This window comes from Apodemus sylvaticus, chromosome X, assembly GCF_947179515.1.
Source record: "Apodemus sylvaticus chromosome X, mApoSyl1.1, whole genome shotgun sequence".
Classification (NCBI taxonomy): domain Eukaryota; kingdom Metazoa; phylum Chordata; class Mammalia; order Rodentia; family Muridae; genus Apodemus; species Apodemus sylvaticus.
In genome coordinates this window covers 91,395,107-91,416,510 of record NC_067495.1, presented here as the reverse complement: position 1 = coordinate 91,416,510, position 21,404 = coordinate 91,395,107, and the positions used below count along the sequence as shown (strand labels likewise).

General features: G+C 42.5%; 1 protein-coding gene across 15 annotated transcripts in view; it reads left to right on the top strand.

The window, feature by feature from the left end:
* Positions 1-10,357: 10,357 nt before the first annotated feature.
* Positions 10,358-21,404, top strand: part of Trmt2b (tRNA methyltransferase 2 homolog B) — a 99,746-nt gene continuing 88,699 nt past the window's right edge. For 13 of the 15 annotated variants that reach the window (XM_052170777.1, XM_052170784.1, XM_052170783.1 and 10 more), the window contains exons 1-4: positions 10,358-10,497; positions 16,710-16,950; positions 17,909-17,963; positions 20,476-20,610. In XM_052170777.1, coding sequence (XP_052026737.1) covers positions 16,730-16,950; positions 17,909-17,963; positions 20,476-20,610 — 411 coding nt within the window. In that variant the 5' untranslated portion in view covers positions 10,358-10,497; positions 16,710-16,729. Of the gene's footprint in view, positions 10,498-15,007; positions 15,058-16,709; positions 16,951-17,908; positions 17,964-20,475; positions 20,611-21,404 lie in introns of those variants that run through there. The other 2 variants (XM_052170779.1, XM_052170785.1) reach the window with 2 other exon arrangements.

Sequence of the window (21,404 nt, the reverse complement as noted above, 5' to 3'; positions counted from 1 at the left end):
CAGCTGACTCCAAGGTCTACTTCTGTCACTTATGGTGTGATCTTTAGTATGTTATTTATTCCTCTGCATATCTCAGTTACTTTGTACATAAAATACAGCTATCAATGTTCTGCCCTGTAAATTGGGCGGCTTCTAATGGGGCACACAGGATACTGTGTGGCACGAAGTGTGCAATAAATTCTGGATATTAGGGCTGTTCTGGATGATCATTTTCATGTCCAACAGGATTGGGTTCTTAGAGGGTAGAAAATGTCCAAATTAGAAATCCAGGAAACAAACAAACAAGCATCAAAGCTGGGTGTGGTGGGACATGGTGTCAGTACTCAGAAGGCAGAGACAGACAGATATATGTGAGTTTAAGGCTGGCCTGGTCTACATTTTTGTTGTTGTTGTTGTTTTCCAAGACAAGGTTTCTCTGTGTATAGCTCTGGCTGTCTTGGAACTCACTCTGTAGACCAGACTGGCCTTGAACTCAGAAATCCTGGTCTACGTTTTGAGTACCAGACAAACCACATCTGCAATGGTAAGCCCTTATCTCAAAAATAAATAAGTAAGACACAGCTAGGTATGGCCATGCACACCCCTAAGCACAATACTGGGAAAATGGAAGAGGCAAGACTGGGAGATCAAGGTCATCCTCAACTACATGAGGAATTTAGTCAGTCTGGGCTACATGAGACCCTAGCAACTTTTTACCCTGGAAATTGTGACCCGACTAGCTCCTTTATACTTCTAGTTTCTCCCAACGTTTAGAAGGTACATGGCACACGTTAATAACTCAGCTGAAAGAGTGGGACCAATTTCTTTTCACCTACCAGTATCTTAATAGAATTGTGGGACACCCAAGCACTGAGGGACTAAAGCGAGCTAGTCTTGTCATCCCTGGCAACCTAACAATGACACTTGAAAGAAATCGAGGAGTACATCATCAGGAAGGAGAAGAGAAGCTAGTGTCTTTATTACGGGTTTGCTGAGGACTGCGATTTGGAGAGAATAGAAATTCCAGCCTCAGGGTAGATAGAGGACTTGTGCTTTTGTTGCTAAGTCTCAGGCCTAAGACTGAGATCCTTGTACTGATAGTGTGCCGCTGTGGAGCAGAGCATAGAATTCATGTTCCTGGGTCACTTCTCTCCATCTAGCCATGAGGGATGAGCTGTCAGTGCTGCAATGTAGGGAACATTGAATTGCAAATTTTAGCACGGTTTAAAAAAAGCAAAGGGTTGAGACCCTAGGAGGTGAGAAAATGAACATTAACACCAGCCTTGTCAATGTAATATAGTAAATATCTGTGTTGCCCTAGAAACTAGAAGTATAAGGAGCTAGTTAGTTAGGCGACAGTTACCAGGGTAATTCCTCCTACACAAAATGTAAGAGCTTTTGTGTTATGTTAACTTGTTATATACATGTCCACTAGCCCCTCTTGTCATATTCCGTTATCCTTTTTCTCTCTTAAAAGATTCCCTTTCTGAACTCTTTATTTTGCTAAGGGGTAGTACCATCCTCCCATGTGCTCTCATTAAAACCTCTTGATATTTATCAGATAGCCAAAGGGACCCCAATTTAATGTGTATCTCTAAACCCATGAAATACACTTTAGAAACAAAAAGATTAGACAAAGAAATCAGGAAATGATAGATTCCTCAACTGAAAAAAATTTTTAAGGTAGCTTACAGTGGATGAAACCAGCCATCTGTGACTCTTCCCAGAAGCAACTCCTGGTAAATATAATTTGTAGACAGACTGAAGATGAGATTAAGATGCTTCCCAATATCTCACCTGGGAGCTACCAGCCTACAATGTAATTCATGTAAGATGAGCTATTACCTTGGAAACAGTGACGCATAATGAGGATAGGAGGCAGGTAATATTGTAATGACAGAAGATTCTAGCAACTAGTTAGAAGTGGAGGGAAAAAAAGAACATTGGAGACTCAGTGTTTATGAGGAACTTTTAAAGTCACAGGAACACCAGACTGGTCAGCCTCCCTGCTCATATATAGTAGATGTGCAGCTTGGCCTTCATGTGGGTCCTGAACAACTTGGGACTTGGGATATGTTCTTCTAGCTGGGTTGCCTTGTCCGGCAGAGACTTGACGTTCCAGGGTGGAAGGATACCCGGGGTGGGGGGCATGGGGTGGGGATGGGGGACTCCACCCTCTCAGAAATAAGGGGCCGGGGGAGGGAGAAGGATTGTGGGAGGGAGTGGCAGGGAGGTGGAGCAGTGAGCAGGATGTGAAGCAAATAAAAATAAATAAAATTTAAAAAAGCACATTGTGCTCTATCTGTTCAAATGATGATTGACTTTCTGATTACTAGTTTAGTCTCCCTAGTGTATTAATAGCCATAGGGATGACCCTAGTTAATAAGTAAGAATATTTGTTACTAGAAGTGGTATTCCTCACTGAGATTTGGCTTGCAAGCCAGTCTCTTATAAATTTGCTTAACAAGTTAGTTCTCCGGGGTCCACTCTTTTCTATATTGACTGATAAAATTTTGTTCTCAAGGAGCTTCACCAAGATTCAACAGCTATATTTTCTTTATTATTAATGCAATATATGTCTACTGCAGAACAAGTGAGATATGCAGAAATGGAAATACAGTAAACAAATGAATGGTACCCATGTTAGCTCCTTTTCTATGGCTAAGATAAAAATAACATGACCAGAGTAATTTATAAGAGATAATTTATAGGCAATTTAAATGACATATCCTTCATAGTCTCAAGCATTTGAGTCCTTGGCCCCACTTGGGAGCACTGTTTGGGTAGATTTAGAAACTTTGGCCTTAGTGGTAGAAGTGTGTCACTGAGGCAACATTTAATGTTTTAAAAGTCACATGCCATTCCCAGTTTTTTCTCTCTTCTTCCTGCTTGTGGTTTGAGATATGAGCTCTCAGTTCCAGCTGTCCTGTCAACAACCTGTTGACATGTCTGTTATCATCTGCTGCCATGCTGTTCCTGCCATTATGGACACTATGCCTTTGGAATCATAAGCCCAAATAAACTTTATTTTTCTCTAAGTTGCCTAAGTCACGATGCTTCATCATAGCAATAAAAAGTAATTAACATAACCCCAATCTTAGTCACTGTTCTATTGTTGTGAAGAGACACCATGACTAGGTTAACTATATACGAGAACACATTTAATTGGAGGCTTGCTTATAGTTTCAGAGGTTTTGGCCAACTGTCATCGTGGTGGGGGAGCATGGTGGTATTCAGACAACGGCTGAATCAGCAGCTGAGATTTATACTCTGATCCAGAGAGAGGCTCAGTGGGGGAGAGGGGGAGGAAGAGGGAGAAGGAAAGAGGGAGAAAGAAACAGAAACAGGGCTTGGCATGGGCTTTTGAAACCTCAAAGCCCACATTTCCAGTGACACAATTTATCCAACAAAGCCATACATACTAATCTTTCTCAAATAGTGACACTCCTTGATGGCTAAGCACACAAATATATGATCCTATTGGGGTGATTCTTATTCAGACAACCGCAACAACCAATCCCACTATCTAGAGGTACTACTATGAACATTCCATGTACTTCCTTTCAATCTTTGTTCTAGTACATTTAAAACATTTATTCTAGTTTTTGCACTTATATGTATATGATCTATGTGAATGCCACGTGAGTGTGGATGTCAACAGAAGCCAGAAGAGGACATCAGATCCCTAGAAGCTGGAATACAGACAGTTGTGGACCTCGCAGTAAGAGTGCTGAGAACTAAATTCAGGTCAGCTACAGCAAGTGCTCTTAACTATGGGGCCATGCTCTGGTTCCAGTGCATTCTTTTTACTTTCTTTTATGAGTTTGAATGTTTTATCTGCATGCATGTGTGTGCACCAAGTGCACGCAGTGCCTGAGAAGAAGGTCATAAGAGGCTATTAGATCCCCTAGAACTGGAGCGTGTGGGTGCGGGGGATTGAATCCAGGTTCTCTGCAAGATCAGTCATTGCTCTTAAATCATTGGGCCATATCTCCAACTCCTTGATTTAATTATTTTTATTACATTTACTCTGTTCGTGGGTTCCACAACATATGTGTGAAAGTCAGAAGACAACTTGCAGAAGTGAGATCTCTTTCTTCACTCTGTGGGTCCTAAGGCTCCAACTCAGGTTGTAATTCTTAATAGTTAATGCTTGTACCCACTGAGCCATCTTCCAAGTACCTGGGAAAGAGTATATAAAATTATAAATGGTCTCATGTAGACCAGGGTGGTCTCCCGCTCTTTAAGTAGCCAAGAATGGCATTGAACTTTCAATCCTCCTGTCTCAGCCCACAAGTATTGGGATTGCAAGTCATCATGCTTGGCTGGTTTAATTTTTTTTTGCGTTCAATACATTCATATGAAATTTTTATCTGGTATGTGTTGAACCTCAATTTTTTAAACTTTTTCCTGTTGAGTGTGTACATATATGTTGTACAGGCAAATTTTTGATTGTGTGTGGGTTCACTTATTTATGTATGCATGTGTGTGGAGGCTAAGTTATTCTTACTCTGGAAGGATTTCTTGTCCACTCTGCTAGTTTAGCTACCCAGCTTGCCTTGGGAATCTCCTGGCTCTGTCTCCCAAGTAATGCTATCATATTCACCTGAAGAATTTTTTTTACATGAGTTCTGGGTATCCAAATTTCAGTCTTCATATGCACATGGCAAACCCGTTGTCCACTGATCCTTTTCCCTTCACTCCTGGGATCATATTTTAATATGTGCATCACATGAGATAATTGTTACAAACCCAGGAATCCTTGATACTTCCTCTCCTCGAGATTTCACTTTGGTAAATGTGGATAGGAATCACAAATCCACATTTGTTTCAATCACTCCAGCTAATTGCGGTGCATAATGGCCCTGATAGTATTTTTAGAAACTATTAAAGTATGTAGTATAGTCTGCCTAATGGTTGTGGCAATTTCTCAGCTTCTAGGTCACTACATGCTACACTCCATCCTATGGCTGGATACTGGATTTCTCTTGTGGAGATGTCTCAGGAAAACTCTCTGTTAGCTTCCTGTTGCTGCAGGATCATCTCAAACTCCGCAAGACAGTATTCTAGACCCTCAGCTGTCTTCTGGCATTAATCTAATGAGCCAGAAGGCCATGACTGTGTCAATGCTTTCCCATCTAGCCAGGTCTGCATAGTGATGAGCCTTGAATTGTTCATTCCTGTTCTCATGGTTGTCATGCTCAAGCCTTGAACATCCATAGAGGATACAGAGCCTAGGCAGTCCACCCAGTTCTCACATCCTTTTCCTTTCCTAACTTCTAAAATGATAGTTGCCTTCCTAGAACTACTGATGCTCTGACTGCTATGGATTTCAGCTTAGTGAATCTTGTCTTCCTCTCAAATTCAATCTTCAGGGGCATGGTACATATATCTTATCCCTCATGGCCTCTATCGTAGTTCTAGGCATGAGGAAGTGTTGTTGAATAGAACTAAGCCAGCTGTGTCAAATTATTTTAATACATATCATATTATATATATTATATAAATATATTATATACGTGTATACATATGTGTCTGTGTGAATTTATGTGAACCATGTGCATACAGGTGCCCATGGAGGTCACAGGGCATCAGATCCTCTGGAACTGGAATTGTTGGCAGTTGTGAACTGCCAGGTATTACTGCTGGGACCTGAGCTGGAATCTTCTGCAAGAGCAGTAAGCACCATTGAGCCATCTCTCCAGCCCCCAATACATGGTAGTTCTAAGAAGGAATTGTGTAATTATGTAGCCTCTCACATTTTCCTTGTATCAAATTGAGAAGGTTTGACAAATTTCTAGATATTTCATTTTGTTGTGATTTTGTTTGTTGATAACAAGGTTAAACAGAAAGGTTATCTTGGTTCCAGTGTTTATCTAATTCAACCAAACTGCTTATCACCTATGACAGGCCCACTTATAGATTTTCTGCTTGAAGAGTCTAACCTTTCCTATAATATGAAATATTTCCTTTTCCTCCTACAAATGTAATGGTTTCTCTTTTTCTAGAAGAGCATGTTTTATTGGATTAAATAAATATAAAGGGGTTAATGGTTAAATAATTTCATTTTGGCTTCCTTAATCTCTTTTCTCTCTTTACCCTTCAGGGTTCTGTCTCCCTGAAGGACAGAAGTGCTTTAAATGAGTTTGCTTGGATGTGCAGAGTAGGTGGGGACACTGAAAGAAATGCCTTTTCTTTTGCAGTAGGCAAGGTGGTGAGATTCGGCTCATCAAGTATTTATTGAGCTCTTCTGGGCACCTAGCTCTGTGCATAGCACTCCAGAGAACACTAGAATGAGGAGGGATGAGTGAGTGGGAGGATGGGGGTGGCGGAAGAAACGGGAAAGTTTAGGAGGTAGAGAAAGGGGTAGGCTGGCGATGCACAGAGGAAGGGTACTAGAGAGGAGGAATGGGAAGGAGCAATAGTGAGTTCTGGCTTGCTTTTACATACTAGCACCAGAAGGGCCCAAGATCCACTGCAGCAGTGGTGTGAGCTTGGATTTTTGAGAGCCTTTAGAGCAGTTAGGGTGGTCACAATTTCAGTCAGATTTACTGCTCGAGGCTTAATAAGAAGTCAAAATCTCTTTCAACAAAGTAGCTATGAATGCATTTTGTTTGTACACTATATGTACATTATTGTACACGTGTACACACATGTACACATATGCATATATATGCACACATACATGTATACTATATGTACATCATCATACACATGTACACACATTCACACATATGCATATATATTCACATATACATGTACACTATATGTACATTATTACTAATATTATGCTGAGTATCAAATCAAAGCACTCTTCCTCTGAGTTAAATCCTTAGCCCCTAAAATTTTTTGTTTGTATTTTGTTTTGTTTTGTTTTGAAACAAGGTCTCACTGTGTAGCCCAGGCTGTCTGGAAACTCACTATGTAGGCCAGGCAGCTTCAAACTCACAGAGATCCACCTGTTTCTGCCTCCCCCGTGCTGGGGCTAAAGGAGTGTAACTACTATACCTGGCTGTTGTTTTTTTTTTGGGGGGGGGAAGTAGATTTATTTGATATTGTATAAATGTACTCTATCTGTTTCTGTAACTCTATGAGTTACAGAAAGTTGTGAGCCACCATGTAGATGTTGGGATTTGAACCCAGGTCATCTGCAAGAGCAACAAGTATTTTTAACCACTGAGCCATCTCTCCCAGCTTCTGTTTGTATGTTTTTAAATATTTACTTATTTTATGTGTATAAGTGTTTTTTGTCTGTATGCATATATGTGCACAATATGTGTGCTCAGAGCCCTCACAGTTCAGAAAACGGTGTTGGATCTCCTGGAACTGGAGAACTGTGATCCATTGCGTGGCTGCTGGGAACTGAACCCAGGTCCTCTGGAAGGGCAGGCCTGGCTCTTAGTTACTCAGTCATCTCTCCACCTCCCTAAAATTTTTTGAATGATGATAGCTGACATTTATTATATGCTTGTTGTGTTTCTTACTTTGTCTGCATTAATTTATTTAATCACAATCACAGGAGGCAGATACAGCTGTGATTCAGATCAGGTATGGAGCACCTGGTGCACATAGCTTTGAAGAATCAATGTGGTCCATTTGTTTTTACAGATAATCTTTGTTGAATGTTTGCCATGCTAAGCATCATTTACAATTTATTTTTTATACTTATTTGCTGTGTGTGTGTGTGTGTGTGTACAGGGAACAGGCATTCATGCCACAGTGCTTATGTATAAGTCAACTTTTGAGAGTTCTCTCCTTCCCCATGTGGGCTTTGGGGATTGAATTCCAGTTCAGCAGGCTCAGAGGCAAGTGCCTTTATTCATTGTGCTATCTCACTGACCTGGAGTATAATGTTTTCTTGAGATGGGGGTCTCTTGTAGTCCAGGCAGGCCTTGAACTCACTATAGCCTTGAACTCCTGTTTGTTTTACTTCTGTTTCCTGAGTGCTGGGATTACAAGTGTGAGCCAGCACACCCAGGTTTTTTTTTATTTTTTATTTTTTTTCAAGACAGGGTTTCTCTGTGTAGCCCTGGCTGTCCTGGAACTCATTCTGTAGATCAGGCTGGCCTTGAACTCAGAAATCCTCCTGCCTCTGCCTCTCAGAGTGCTGGGATTACAGGCGTGCACCACCACCACCCAGCGCACACCCAGTTTTTATGTGCTAGAGATGAACCCCAGGCCCTTGTACATGCTAGCAAGCACCCTGAGATACAGTCCTGGTTTTGGCTGTTGTTGTTTTGCTTGTTTGTTGTTGAGACAAAGCTATAGTCCGTAGCTTAGGTTGACCTGGGATTCACTCCATAGGCCAGGATGATCTTACCCTTCCACTTCAACCTCCTTTATTAGAGGTCCGAGTCACCACTCTAGTTGGCCTGACTCAGTATTTGTTACTATTTCGGCTACTGGGCCTTGTTTCATTCCTACCCCGGGACTAATATATTGTCTTGTACATAATAAGCATGCAGTGCTTTGAATGGATTGAAACACCAACTAAGAAGGACTTACGATTTAAAGATCAATTACACAAGCATAAAAACTAGCCAAATGCACAGGGGGGAAGGTTTTTAATTTCAACACTTGGAAAATGGAAGCAGGAAGATTAGGAGTTTAAGTTCAATAGAACCTCCACTGGCCACCTTCTGTAACCAGGCAAGGCCTTAATTGGAGGGAGTGGGACACCCACCCAGCCTCAAAACCATTGAACTACAGTTTGGTCAGCTTGCACAGTGTGCCGGGACTGCACCAGAGCCTAGCAGAATCATCTTCAGAGACCAGAGCAACTTCATCCAGTACCTGATGGGAGCAGATGCAGAGTTCCACAGCTAAACATCTGGAGGAGCTCAGGGAGTCCTCTGAGGAGGGTGAAGAAGGATTGGAGGAGCCCGAGGGGTCAGGGACACCAGGAGAACACAGCCCACAGAACCACCTGATTGGGACTCATGGGAGCTGGGCAGAGACCAGGAAGCCTGTGGGAGTGTGACCTAGGGCCTCTGCATATTCCTTATGGCTGAGTAGTTCAGTGCTCTTGTGGGAATCCTAAGGGTGCGAGCTGGGCCTGTTGCTGATTCTTACTTGTGGGACCCCTTTCCTCTTTCGGGGTTGCTTCGTCCGGTCCTGATATGATGGTATGTGCCCGGTCTTATTGTAGCTTGTTATGCCATGTATGGCCAATGTCTCTGGGAAGACTGCTCTTTTTTCTGAAAGGAGATGGGGGGTGAACCTGGGAGAGAGGGGAGGCATGTATATGTGTGGGAGAGACTCAGGGAAGGGAGGAAGGAGAAACTGTAGTTGGGATGTAATATATGAGAGAGGAATAAAAAATAAAAATTTCCATTTGTCAATAAATACATGAAAAAGGGAAAAAACGTCCACCTCCAAGAGTTCAAATCCAGCCTATGCTGCACAAGACCCAAACAAAACCAAACAAAACCCCGGCAACAACAAAGAGCAAGCAAACAAAACCGCCAAAACCCAAACAAGGCAAAAAACTTTTCCCATTGCTACATAAGATAGAGGGGAAAGGCATGTCTGAAAACGTCTCTGGCTCACAAAAGCGCTTTTACCACAAGACAGACCTTCACACCACCTTTCCCCTTTGGTTCAAATCTTCCAAGGATGCTTGAAATGCTTTGAAAATGCTTTATGCTGGGCAGGTGATCCCAGCACTTGGAAGCTTACATAGTGAGTGAGTCACAGAACAGCCAGGGCTACATGGTGAGACCCTGCTTCAAAAAAAAAATTATTTTTTTTTTTTTAGAAAAATCACGTTTTAGTTAATTGATTAATTGGTCAATTGTGTACGGAGGGTGGGGGCTTCAGGTGTGGGGGCATCCGGAGGTCAGAGGACAGCTTGCAGCAGCAGTTCATTCTTTTCTTCCACTTTGTGGGTCAGGGGAATGGAGCTCATTTGTCAGGTTTGTCTGCTTCTTTGCAGAGCAAGTGAACTGGGTGAGCTGGTAAAAGAGCTTCCTGCCAACCGGGATTCAATCCCCGAGATCTACAGGATAGAAAGAGACAGGACTGCAGAAGGACGGACGGCAGACTTGAGCTAAATCAGTATGTGTAAAAATTAAGAACAGAAAAAAAAAAAATCCTTTGGGTTGAAAGAGTTTTTATGTAGCATGCTGCGATATGAATTTCTTCAGGATTTTCTTCTTGGGCTTATCCAGATCCCTATTTGATAAGGAGAAAAGAGCTGTGGTTGTTGGAATCTCAAAAAAAAAAAAAAAAAAAAAAAAAAAAAAAAAAAAAAAAAAAAAAAAAACCCGAACTCAGCAAGTGAAAGTTCAGCAGGCGGCTGAGACAGGAGTACTTCCTGGGAAACACTGGGTAGAGTTGGGCTGCGTGTCTGCCGGAGGAGGAGCCCCGCAGCACTGGGAGGAGCCTGAGCAGGAGGGCTGGAGCGCGTCGCACCAGGAAGTGACTGGCCCCTGCGACCCCTGAGCGCGCCATCCGCTGGTATTTTAGTTTGCCACTGCAAATCCGTCCAAGGCCTTAGTGGCTCTGAAGGAGTCCTGGGTAAGTAGCCTGGAAAACCCGGAGTAAACAGAATTTGGGGCAGGGAGGAGGCAGGGGGCGGGGGATGTCACCCAGGCTGGCTTTGAAGGTCGCGGCCAGCCTTTGCAGTCCCCTCCCTCCCTCTTCCCTAGGGCAGCCCTGCCACCTGCCTGTGGTTTGTGGCCTTTTGGTGGCTTGTCCTAGCATCTGTTTGCTAACTCAGTTAAATTTCCCATTGCTGTGATACAATGCCCTGGCCAAAGCAGCTTTAGGGGAGAAAGGGTTTATTAAGCTTCAAATTGTAGCTTCCAGCAATTCTTCACGAAAAAGTGAAGAGACAGGAACTTGAAGCAGCTAGCCACATCTTCAGCTGATGGTACTGGGAAAATGAATGTATACGTGTTTCCTACTCAGCTTAGTTTTTCCAGTGTTCTGCAGTTTAGGACTGAAAGCCAGAAATAGTACCCACAGGCGGGGCGTTTCCACCACAATTAATTTAACCAAGACAAATCCTGCTCCCATGTTATATACAGGCAAACTTGATCTAAACCAGTGATTCTCAAGCTTTAAGTGTAGCAACCCCTTTTGTGAGTTTCATAAGGGTCCAGTAAGAGCATTCTAAATATCAGATATTTACTTTCAGATTTATAACAGTAGCAAAATTACAGTTATTGAAGTAGCAACGAAAATAATTTTATCGTTGGGAGTTCCAGAACTTGAGGAATTGTGCCAAAGGGTCTCAGCACTAGGAAGGTTTGGTGTCACTGGTCTAGACTATCCCTCCTTAGGTATCTGTTCTACCTACTCTCCACCCACCACAGATGTAGCCTTGACAATTGAAACAAACCATCACTACACCCACTTTATAGACGATTGTGGGACAGACTTGTTCAAAGGATTGGAGGCCTCTTTGGGGGAGGATGGACATGACCACTTGTGGTTTGCAGTGGGACACATTAGTAAATTCATTTTCCTCTCAGTTTTAGTCAATAACCCTGGCTGGGGTCCAGCTAATAAAAAGGCAGGTAATCAGAGCTCCTACCTATGGGTGGCTGAATAATTTGCTCCAAGGAATGTTTAGCTCTCTGAAGCTTAGACTCTTCAGATTCTCTGTCTCTGTCTCTGTCTCTGTCTCTCTCTCTCTCTCTCTTGGTTTTTTGGATTTGTTTTTTTCAAGACAGGGTTTCTCTGTGTAGTCCTGGCTGTCCTGGAACTCACTCTGTAGACTAGGCTGGCCTCAAACTCAGAAATCCACCCGCCTCTGCCTCCCAGAGTGCTGGGATTACAGGCGTGCGCCACCACCACCACCACCACCCGGCCTCAGATTATCTCTGACTTGAACTTCTGAACACTGGAGGCAGATTATTCACTGAAGCTCAGGAAAGTAAGCATTAACTATAGGTGGTTGCCATGAGCGCTTGGGTTTTCTAGTCAGTGATTAATCCTGAGGCAGGACTGGAGAACCCTCACTATCCCTCCCTCCCTTTCCACCGCCCCCCCCCCCTCATACACACACACTAAGCATTTATATTTAAAACAGAAAAAACAAAACTACAAGAAGAAATTAGTTTTCCCCCTGTGATTAGTTGTCCTAACTAATCACAAAGAGTCATAAACAAAGAAAATATAACTACCTTTATTGGTGTTACTGTTTTACCCAGCGAAGTGTATTTAGCTACAGAAATTACTAAGTACAATAAGTGATGCTCTGCTACCCATGTTGAAAAATCAGGAGCCTATTTGTTTCTTTTCATTTTTTTGTCATTTTGAAGAGCATGTTTTAATAGCATGTTTAATTACAAGCACAAGCCATCATGCCCAGTCTTTTTCCTATCCGTAAGCACGTCTGAAATTGTGTTTTTATTTACTTATTTATTTATTGTTTGACATTAGGGTCTCACTGTGTAGCTCTGGCTGGCCTGACTTTGAACTTTTGATTCTCCTTCCTCCAAGTCCCTGGGACAGAGGCTGGAGTTAGAGGTGTGTACACCATGTCTGCTGCTGAGGCTAGAACCCAGGTTTCCTCTTATGCTGGGCAGGCACTCTGCCAACTGAATCACATCCTCAGCCTTCATTTTTATTCTCTACCTCCCATTTCTTCCCTAATTTTGTCTCAGTGGCCTTTGGTTTTTCTATATCCAATACATATACTTCTCTCACCTTGGTGGTCTTTGGGCACACAATTTTGGCAGTACTAACAGATACTTCTTGTCAGGACATGACCTCTCTACGTTCCAGAGGACACTCAGTCAGTGGGTCACAGGTTTTGTGTGTGTGTGTGTGTGTGTGTTTTAATTTCTCATATAACTGTATTTAGACTTGAAATACCTTCCTCCCTGGTTGGTGGGTTATAGACACCTAGGCACAAAGAAGCCAAGTAACCCAAGTGGCATGTTTTGAGTCACAGTGTAAGGAAGGCCACTTGAACACATACTGTATTATGCATGGTATAAGCTTATTTAATTATTACTACAGCCCTGAAAGGTAGGCATTATTCGTTCTGTTTTTATAGGCAGTGATCAGATATACATTGTGCTTATTTAACCAGTCCAACCATAGCTAGGGAGAAGTAGAACCTGGATTAGAATATGGTCTTGGAGCCTATTAACATTTTTTGAGACAAGGTTTCTCTGTATATATCCTGTTTTCTCTGTATGTGTCCTGGCTATCTTGGACTAGCTTTGTAGACCAGGCTGGCCTCTATCTAGAGATCCTCTTGCCTCTGCCTCCCAAGTGCTTGGATCAAAGGCATGCACCTCCACAGCTGGTGCCTATTAACATTTACAAAATATGTATTTTTATTTTATGTGTATGTGTGTTTGCCTGCATGTATGTCTATGCACCACATGTGTGCCTTGTGCCTATGGAGGCCAGAAGCGTGTGTTGGATCCTCTGGATATGCAGTAACATGTGTAAGTCACCATGTGGATGTTGGGAACCAAACACACGTTCTCTTTAAGAGCAACAAGTGTTCTTAAGCACTGAGCCATCTCTCCAGCCCATATTTAAATCTTTAGAGATTAAGTTTGCCTACTAACCAGCAGTCTCCCTTGTGGGATTTTCATACACCCTCGTTTTGGTTGCCCCCCCCCTTTCTTTATCTCTCTTCATCTTGTCCCTGTGTAAACCCTTCCACCTTTAGTATTCTCCCCCTCTGCTTTCATGTCATGTGAAAAATTGTGGGTCAGAGGTTTTGTCCCTCCACTGGAAGACTTGCTGTTTACAGGAGAACATAATTCATTTTTATGGCTAGTAAAATTCAATTGCGTATATGTAACACATGTTCATTATCCATCAGTTGATGGGTGTGTAGGTTGGTTCCATCCTTGCTGTTTTGACTGTAGCAGCTATCAGCATGGATGCACAGGTATCTTTATGGGAGGTTTCAGAGTCATTTGGGTCTGTACCCAGAAGTAGAAGAACTCAGTCTTATTGTAGTTCTGTTTTTAGTCTTTTGATAAACTTCCTCACTGATTTCCATAGTAGCTTCAACAGTATACACTCCCATCAACTGTGAATAAAGGTTTCCACTTCCCCCATTCTTGTCAGCATTTGCTGTCATTTGTTTTCTTAATGATAGCCATTCTGACTAGGCTGAGCTGGAATCACAAAGGAGGCTTTCTGTTGGTTTTTGTTTGTTTGGTTTGGTTTTTCAAGACTGGGTTTTTCTGAGTACCCCTGGCTGTCCTGGAAGTCTCTCTATAGACCCTTATAGACCAGGCTGGCCTCAAACTCACAGAGATCTGCCTGCCTCTGCCTCCCAAGTGCTGGGAATAAAGCCATGCTGCTCACTGGCTTCCTCCTCTTGGCTTGCTCAGCCTGCTTTCTTATGTTACTCAGGATCACTAGCCCTTGGGTGGTACTGCCCACTGTGATCTGGGCTTTCCTGCATCGACCAACAAAATGCACCATTGGCTTTCCTACAGGTCAGTCTGGATGGAGGCATTTTCTCAATTGAGAGTCCTCTTCCCAGAATAGTCTAGTGTTTGTGTCCAATTGACAAACAAACAACCCTAAACAGTGCATACCCTAAGGTAAACAGACAGAAGGGACATCCTGTAATGGAGGTGGAGTGCTTCCCTATTTGAACACTCTGAAAAAGGAACTGACTGATAGACACAGTTCCTTCCACTGTGTTCGGAAAGTCACATTTCTTACCTCTTCCTGCAACTGTGCCAGAGTTGTCCTTGGAGTTATTCATATAATTCCTTTCCTGTGCACTCCATCTGTATTGCCTCCCCCATTCAGGGCCATGGTAGCCTTAAATGCATTGTGACAGTAATAACACAGAAGGGCTTCTGCTAGGTACTGGGCACTGTGCATAGAGCTTTCCAGATGCCATCTCTTTTTAATCTTCAGCTGAGTACCTTTTCATGTAGTGTGGGGGTTGGATTTAGGGCCTTGTAGCTGCTAGGCAAGAGCTGTATCATTGATCTTCTCCCCTGGCAGTACATTTTATTTTTATTAATTATCTTTACTTAGCTCTTATAACTGCTAAGAAGGTATCATTATGATTTTCTCTGTTTAACAGATGAAAGAAATGTCAGAGGAATGACTAACCTGCTAGAAGCCATCTGGCTAGTAAGTGTTAGAGCCAGCAGACAGCCCAAGCTTATTCTATCATTCTCTTGATTCTAGGGCCTGCACTCCTTCCTGAAAGGCCGAAGTGTTCATTCATTTGTCTCTGCTGTCTGGCTCCACCCATTGCCTTCTTTCCCTTTTGTGCATCAGACTTTGTCACCCTGGCTGCTTCAATGCCTATATCAAAGCTACCTCCCTTGACCTTCTAGCTCCATGTGTGGGGGCATCTTTCTGATTATTCTTTTCCTTTTTAAACCAACCTCTCTTTTCCCCATTTCCCTCTCTTCCTCTCTCTCTCCCTCCTGCTCTCTTCCCCCTCTCCTTCTTTGTCAAGATCTGATTGTGCAGCCCTGGCTATCTAGAATTCACTCACCACCTAGGCCAAACCCGTGCCTCCTTAGCGCTTGGATTACAACTGTGCCACCATGCCTGGCTGTACTGCTTGGGCCTCTTTTAAGTCAGCAGCACCTCATCTCTCTCTCTTTTAGGTGGAGTCACTAGCCTTTGGTTTTGCTCTGTAGTCAAGGTTCTTGTTTTGTATGATAACTAGTGCTTACAGGACGGCTCAGACAGATCTTTACTTCCCCGTACTAGAGCTGTCTGCTGTAAGAAGCCTTTCTTGAGCATGCATCAGGAAACAGATTTATCATGCTACTCACATTTTCCCTGCATCTTCGTTTGATCTTCTCCATTAGACTGTAACATTGTAATTCTTGCTGCACTGCTGTGACATGTTGCCTTGTACATAGTAAGCACTTACTAAATATCTGTTGGTTGATTGGCCATTGGGTAGGAAAGGGAAGGGATTGGCTGAAGAAATATATCCTGGGGGACAGAATCTTATTTTCTGAATCTCTTTATTTTGGGAGCTGGTTATTTATTTATTTATGTTTGAGGTGCTAGACATTAAACCAATGACCTCACACATTCTAAGAAGGCATCCTACCACTTAGGTATACCCCTGATCTTCTTATTTTGAGACAGGATCTCATTATATAACTCCAGCTGACCTGAAAATTGCTATGTAGTTCGGGCTAGCTACAAACTCATAGAAATCTGCTTGCCTTTGTCTCCCAAGTGCTGCGATTCAAGGTGTACACTACCACACCCAATCTTTTCTTCGTCTTCCTTTTTTGTAAACAGGGTCTCATATAGCCTAGGCTTGTCTCAAAATGCAATATATAGATAGCCCAGGATGACTTTGAACTTCTGATATTCCTGCTTTATTTCCTGGTGCAGGGAATTAAACCCATGGCTTTGTGTATACTAAGCAAGCATTCTACCAACTGGCTTATTATTATTATTATTATTATTTTACTTTCAAGATAGAATCTCATTAAATTAGCCAGGCTAACCTTGAAATCACCGTGTAGCCTGGATGGGCCTTGGCCTCACAATCTTTCTGCCTTAGCTTTCTGAATCTATGGAAGTTTTTTAGACCTACACCATCAAATCTGGCTTAAAGCCTTGTCTTGCATGCCCTAAGTTATGTTCATGAGGTATGTTTTACTGAATATATGGCGCTAGTACTTGTTTGGTGCTGGTGCTGCGGTTCCATAAGGGTTTGTAAATGACTAAAGCCTTTAGGAGTTGGGCCCCTATAGCCAGCCACGTTTCATGGGTCATTTACACTGTGTGTCTTTGATTGGCAGGAATCAAGAGAAGAATCCTAATGCACAACCCAAGATTATTCCTTGCCGGGGTGGGTTTCTTCTCCAAATCAGGACTGCTTCCCTGGGATAGTGCAAGACCACCAGATTTGCCACAGTCCTTATTGGGCAGAGCATATAAAGGGAGTTTCACCAACAAGATAGCTAAGCAGCACCCAAGCAGACAAAAATATCAGAAGAAACAATGGCATGGTAGACCACGAGATGACTCCTGGCAGGAGAGGTAAGCTGATACCCTTTGTCTTCTGCAGGTCAGAATCTATGGATCCATTGAAATTCTGTTTGCTAATCTGACTAATGTAGCATCGTGAAGATTTCTGAGGGTGCTTGAAGTAGTGTGATCAGGGCAGCCTTGACGACTTGTGCAGGCCAGTAATAGAACTACTTCAGGATTGTAGGAAATATTTTTTGTCTTAGAGTGCATCTTTGTTAGAAAGGAGATCTTAAACTATGATCCTGCTTCTAAAGGTCTATGGAGCTGGGCGTGGTGATGCACACTTGTAACTGCAACAATCAGGAGATGGAGGCAGGAAGATCTGGAGTTATCCCCAGCAAGTTTGAGGATAGCTTGGGCTACACGAGGCCCTGGGTCTAAAACCAAAGTAAATTAAAAATAAATTAAAACAATTTTAAAAACTAGGAAAATAAAAATCAAATTACTCTTCAAGCATGGTGGTAAATGCCTCTTAATCTCAGTGCTTGGGAGGCAGAAGCAGGTGAATGAGTTCAAGGCCAGCTTGGTTTACATTTAGAGTTATAGACCAACCAGGGCTACATAGTGACACCCTGACTACAAACAAACAAAGCTAGATGGATTGGAAATGAATAGTCATAGCCAAACTCATTGTATGTTACAAATGTATTTTTAGGGTCAAGTTATATTTTAAAAGCATTAAGGGGGTGAGCTTTTGAGAGGAACTCCGAAGTAAAACTTTTTGTAATATGACTAACCCCTGATAAATCTGGAATTATTTTATATTGAATTTGCCCATCTGTTTTGCTTTGTTAAGTACTAGATAGACATCACCAAAACAGGTTCTTCTCCCAGACTCCTGAGGGGAATGAGAGTCAGTTGTATCCTCTGAATTTAAAACCTCAGAGAGACTGGTGACAAAAGATACTTATGCATAGTAGGTGCATAAGTAGATAATTAACAGTGCATCTGAATTCTTTTATTCAAGGCTGGCTGATGTTGTGACTCCACTCTGGAGGCTGAGTTATGAAGAACAACTCAAGGTCGGTGTCTAGGTTGAATCTTTTCCCCCAGCTCCTCCAGCACAATGGCACTAGAGTCATGGAGAGCCTGATTGGAGACTTCAGTCCACTTGCCACAGAGTTTCTTTCTTTGTTGTTGTTGGTTTTTGTTTTTGAAGCCAGTTTTCATATAGCCCAGGCTGGTTCCAACTCACCAAGTACTTAAGGATGACCTTGAACCTGTTGATCTTCCTGCCTCCTGCCTTACAGGAGTAAACTATCACACTTACTTTCTGCAGTCTCTGGGCTTAAACCCAGGGTTTCCTGCATGCCAGACAAGCATTGTATCAAGGAAACCATGTTCCCAGCCTACCCCGTACGTCTTTGCATTTAGTTTGTAATGACTCTGTTTGAACTTGAGTCTCCTTATAGCTTCTGGACTCTAGACCCCTATATCCAAGTGTGGATGTTCTTTCTTTGTTGTTCTTGTCATTCTTGTATGTTTGAGTGCTAAAACAGTTGAATTGCTCAACACAGGAGCCACCAGCCACACGTATCTGTTTAAATTTAAGTATACTCAATTTTGCCATCATGCTTGCTTTGAACACAAATTTGTTTCAATGGATTGATGTATTAGGGAACAATTTGAGTATAATGGAGATTTCATGTTTGGCAGGAGCAATTTATTTCATGAGACGTGCTGGGTGAAAGACGGAAACTGCCCAGTTGAAGTGCGCTGTATGAAAATACAAAAAATGCACGTGCATATATGTCAGCCATCTTCTGGTTCCCTTGGGTCTCTGAGGATATTATGGACCACACTCATTCAGTGCTGGAGATCAAATATAGCACCCAATGCACTTTTATTTTCTCATACTATTCCCTAACTGGCGGCCCTTTTGGCACCCACTTCTACAAACCAACCTTAGGTCATTGAGGGAAAATTCTAGCCTTATTGTCAGATTCTTCTTTCTTTTCACAAAATTGTTAGATTTATTTATTATTTTGTATGTATGATTGTTTTTAATTACATGCCTCTGTGTGTACCATATGCATGCTTAGTTCTGTCAGAGGTCAAAAGGCATCAGATCCCCTGAGACTGAAGTTATAGACAGGTGTGAGCCATCATATGGGTGCTGGGAATTGAACCTGGATACTCTGCAGGAATAAGTGTTCTTAACTGATGAGCAATCTTATTCTTTTAGCCATTTGATATGCATAAAGTGGTACTGTTCTTATTACATTCAGTGTTGGAAAGTGCAAGAGTGTTTATATATATATATATATATATATATATATATATATATACACATACACACACACACAATTACATACACTCAGTGTGTTCCTACATGCATACACACACACACTCAGTGTGTTCCTACATGTACACACACACACACACTTACACTCAGTTGTAAGAATGATAATAAAAACTTGCTGTGGTGGTACATACCTCTAATCCCAGCATTTAGCAGGCAGAGATAGTTGGCTCTTGAGTTGGAGGTGAGCCCAGTGTACAGAATGAGCTCCAGGCCAGCCAGGACAAAACAAAGAGTAAGGGGCTGGAGAGAGGACTCTGCTTAAGAACACTCACTGTTCTTTCAGAGGACCTGAGTTTAATCCCCAGCACCCATGTGGCAGCACACAACCATCTGTAACAGCAGTTCCAGGGGATCTTACACCCTCTTCTGACCTGCATGGGCATCAGAAATGTATATGGTGCATATGGTACTTGGAGGCAAACACCGAGACACAATAAAATAAAAACAAGTAAAAATTTAAAATCCCAAAGAACCAGAAACAAAGAATGAAAGAAAAAAAAAACAAGAAAAAAAACCAAGGCCCAGATGACAATCCATATATTGTGGCTCCTCCCTTGGAATCTGGAGAAGTCACGTGAAGACTGTGACCAGTAGAAATAAGAACAGAAGGACTGAGAGGCAGGGGAGGGTGCGGGGAATGGGACTAGCAGGTGCACAATATTAGTAGTTATAAAGAATAAAGAAAGTTGAATTCAGACTGTGTGGTGCGGACCCGAGCACAGGTTGAGTAGAGATACTTTCTGAAGAGCGGCCATTAGAGCACTGTAATAGATTCCCACTCCTCCTTAAGCTTTCTTCTCTGAAAGCACTTTACCTGGGTGAATTACCGATGCATTGCAGAATGTTGCGTGCTTAGCCCTATTTCCCCCATGAGCCCCTCCTTTGACTGGGACCATTTCAAGTGCTCTAGCTACACATGACTAGTGGCTACTGTGTGTGAAGAGCATAGCCCAGACAGAGCATCTCCATTATAGGACATTCTACTGGGCAGTGCTGACATATACTTTAAGTGTTTAATCTTAAAGGTCAGATAAAAAGATGAGCTCACGCAGAACTCCCTCTTGACCTTTCCTTAGCATCTTATTAAGTCTTTGCCTGTGCTAGATTTCTTGCTTCTGTTATCTGCTAAGAGTATAACCCATGAATCTCGGAGAGATCTCTTTTGTCGTCTTTTCTATTCTTTGCCATGAAAATAATTTGCTTTATTGCTTGTATTCTTTCTGTTTCAGATGAAATTTGAAGCTCAGAAGAAAATTTTACAAAGCCTAGAGTCTTACCTACACATGCTCCGTGGAGTCAGTGGCACGGTGGCTGCACCCCAATCTGAGGGGCTCCACTGTCTCCTCCATCCCATTATACCCTCCGTAAGTCCCTGCCTCCCTTGTTCTTACCCTCTGTGGCCCTGAAATGAGATCAGCAATATTCACTGGGCACTTGCTGGGGTCAGGTGATTATCCCATATCATTTGCTCATTCTTCTGTTTTCAATGGCCCCCGAGGGATAAGAACTGTCATTTTGTAAATGGAGCTATCAGAGAATACAGAGATTAAGCAATTTATTCCAGGGCACACACCTAGAAAGTGTCAGAACTAATGTTTATGTATACACTACTCTGTCTGATAGAGCCCACTTTATCAGCCACGACCCCATTAGCTCTGTAGGCAGATTCCAGGCTTTAAAACCCTTCCTAATGGCACTTCCAAATAGCAGCATTTCATTCGTGGCAGAAGTTGGCATACCATGGCTGTTGGTCCAAATCTGTTTCTCTCTCTCTCTCTGTGTGTGTGTGTGTGTGTGTGTGTGTGTGTGTTACAGCAGAACTCACCTGTTTCTGTCTGTGGCTGCTTTCTGAGCCACAGTGTCACTCTTAAGTAGTTATGACAGGTGCCATATGTCCTGTCAAGCTTATCGATTCTAGCTCTTGACAGGTTTGCATGCTCCTGCTTTATGGGAAGACTGGAGATTTCTTTCCCCTTTTCCAATAGCTAGGGCCTTCTATTCAAAAGCAAAGCAACAGCACAGATCAGAAATTTGCTGTCAAGAGTGATAGCACATCGCATAAGAGCGTTCTTGTGGGCTTGGCAACCTTTCTGCTAGGAACCTCATAGATCATTCCAGCCAGAGACTTCCACATGTACCCTACCTTCCAAGTCAGCAT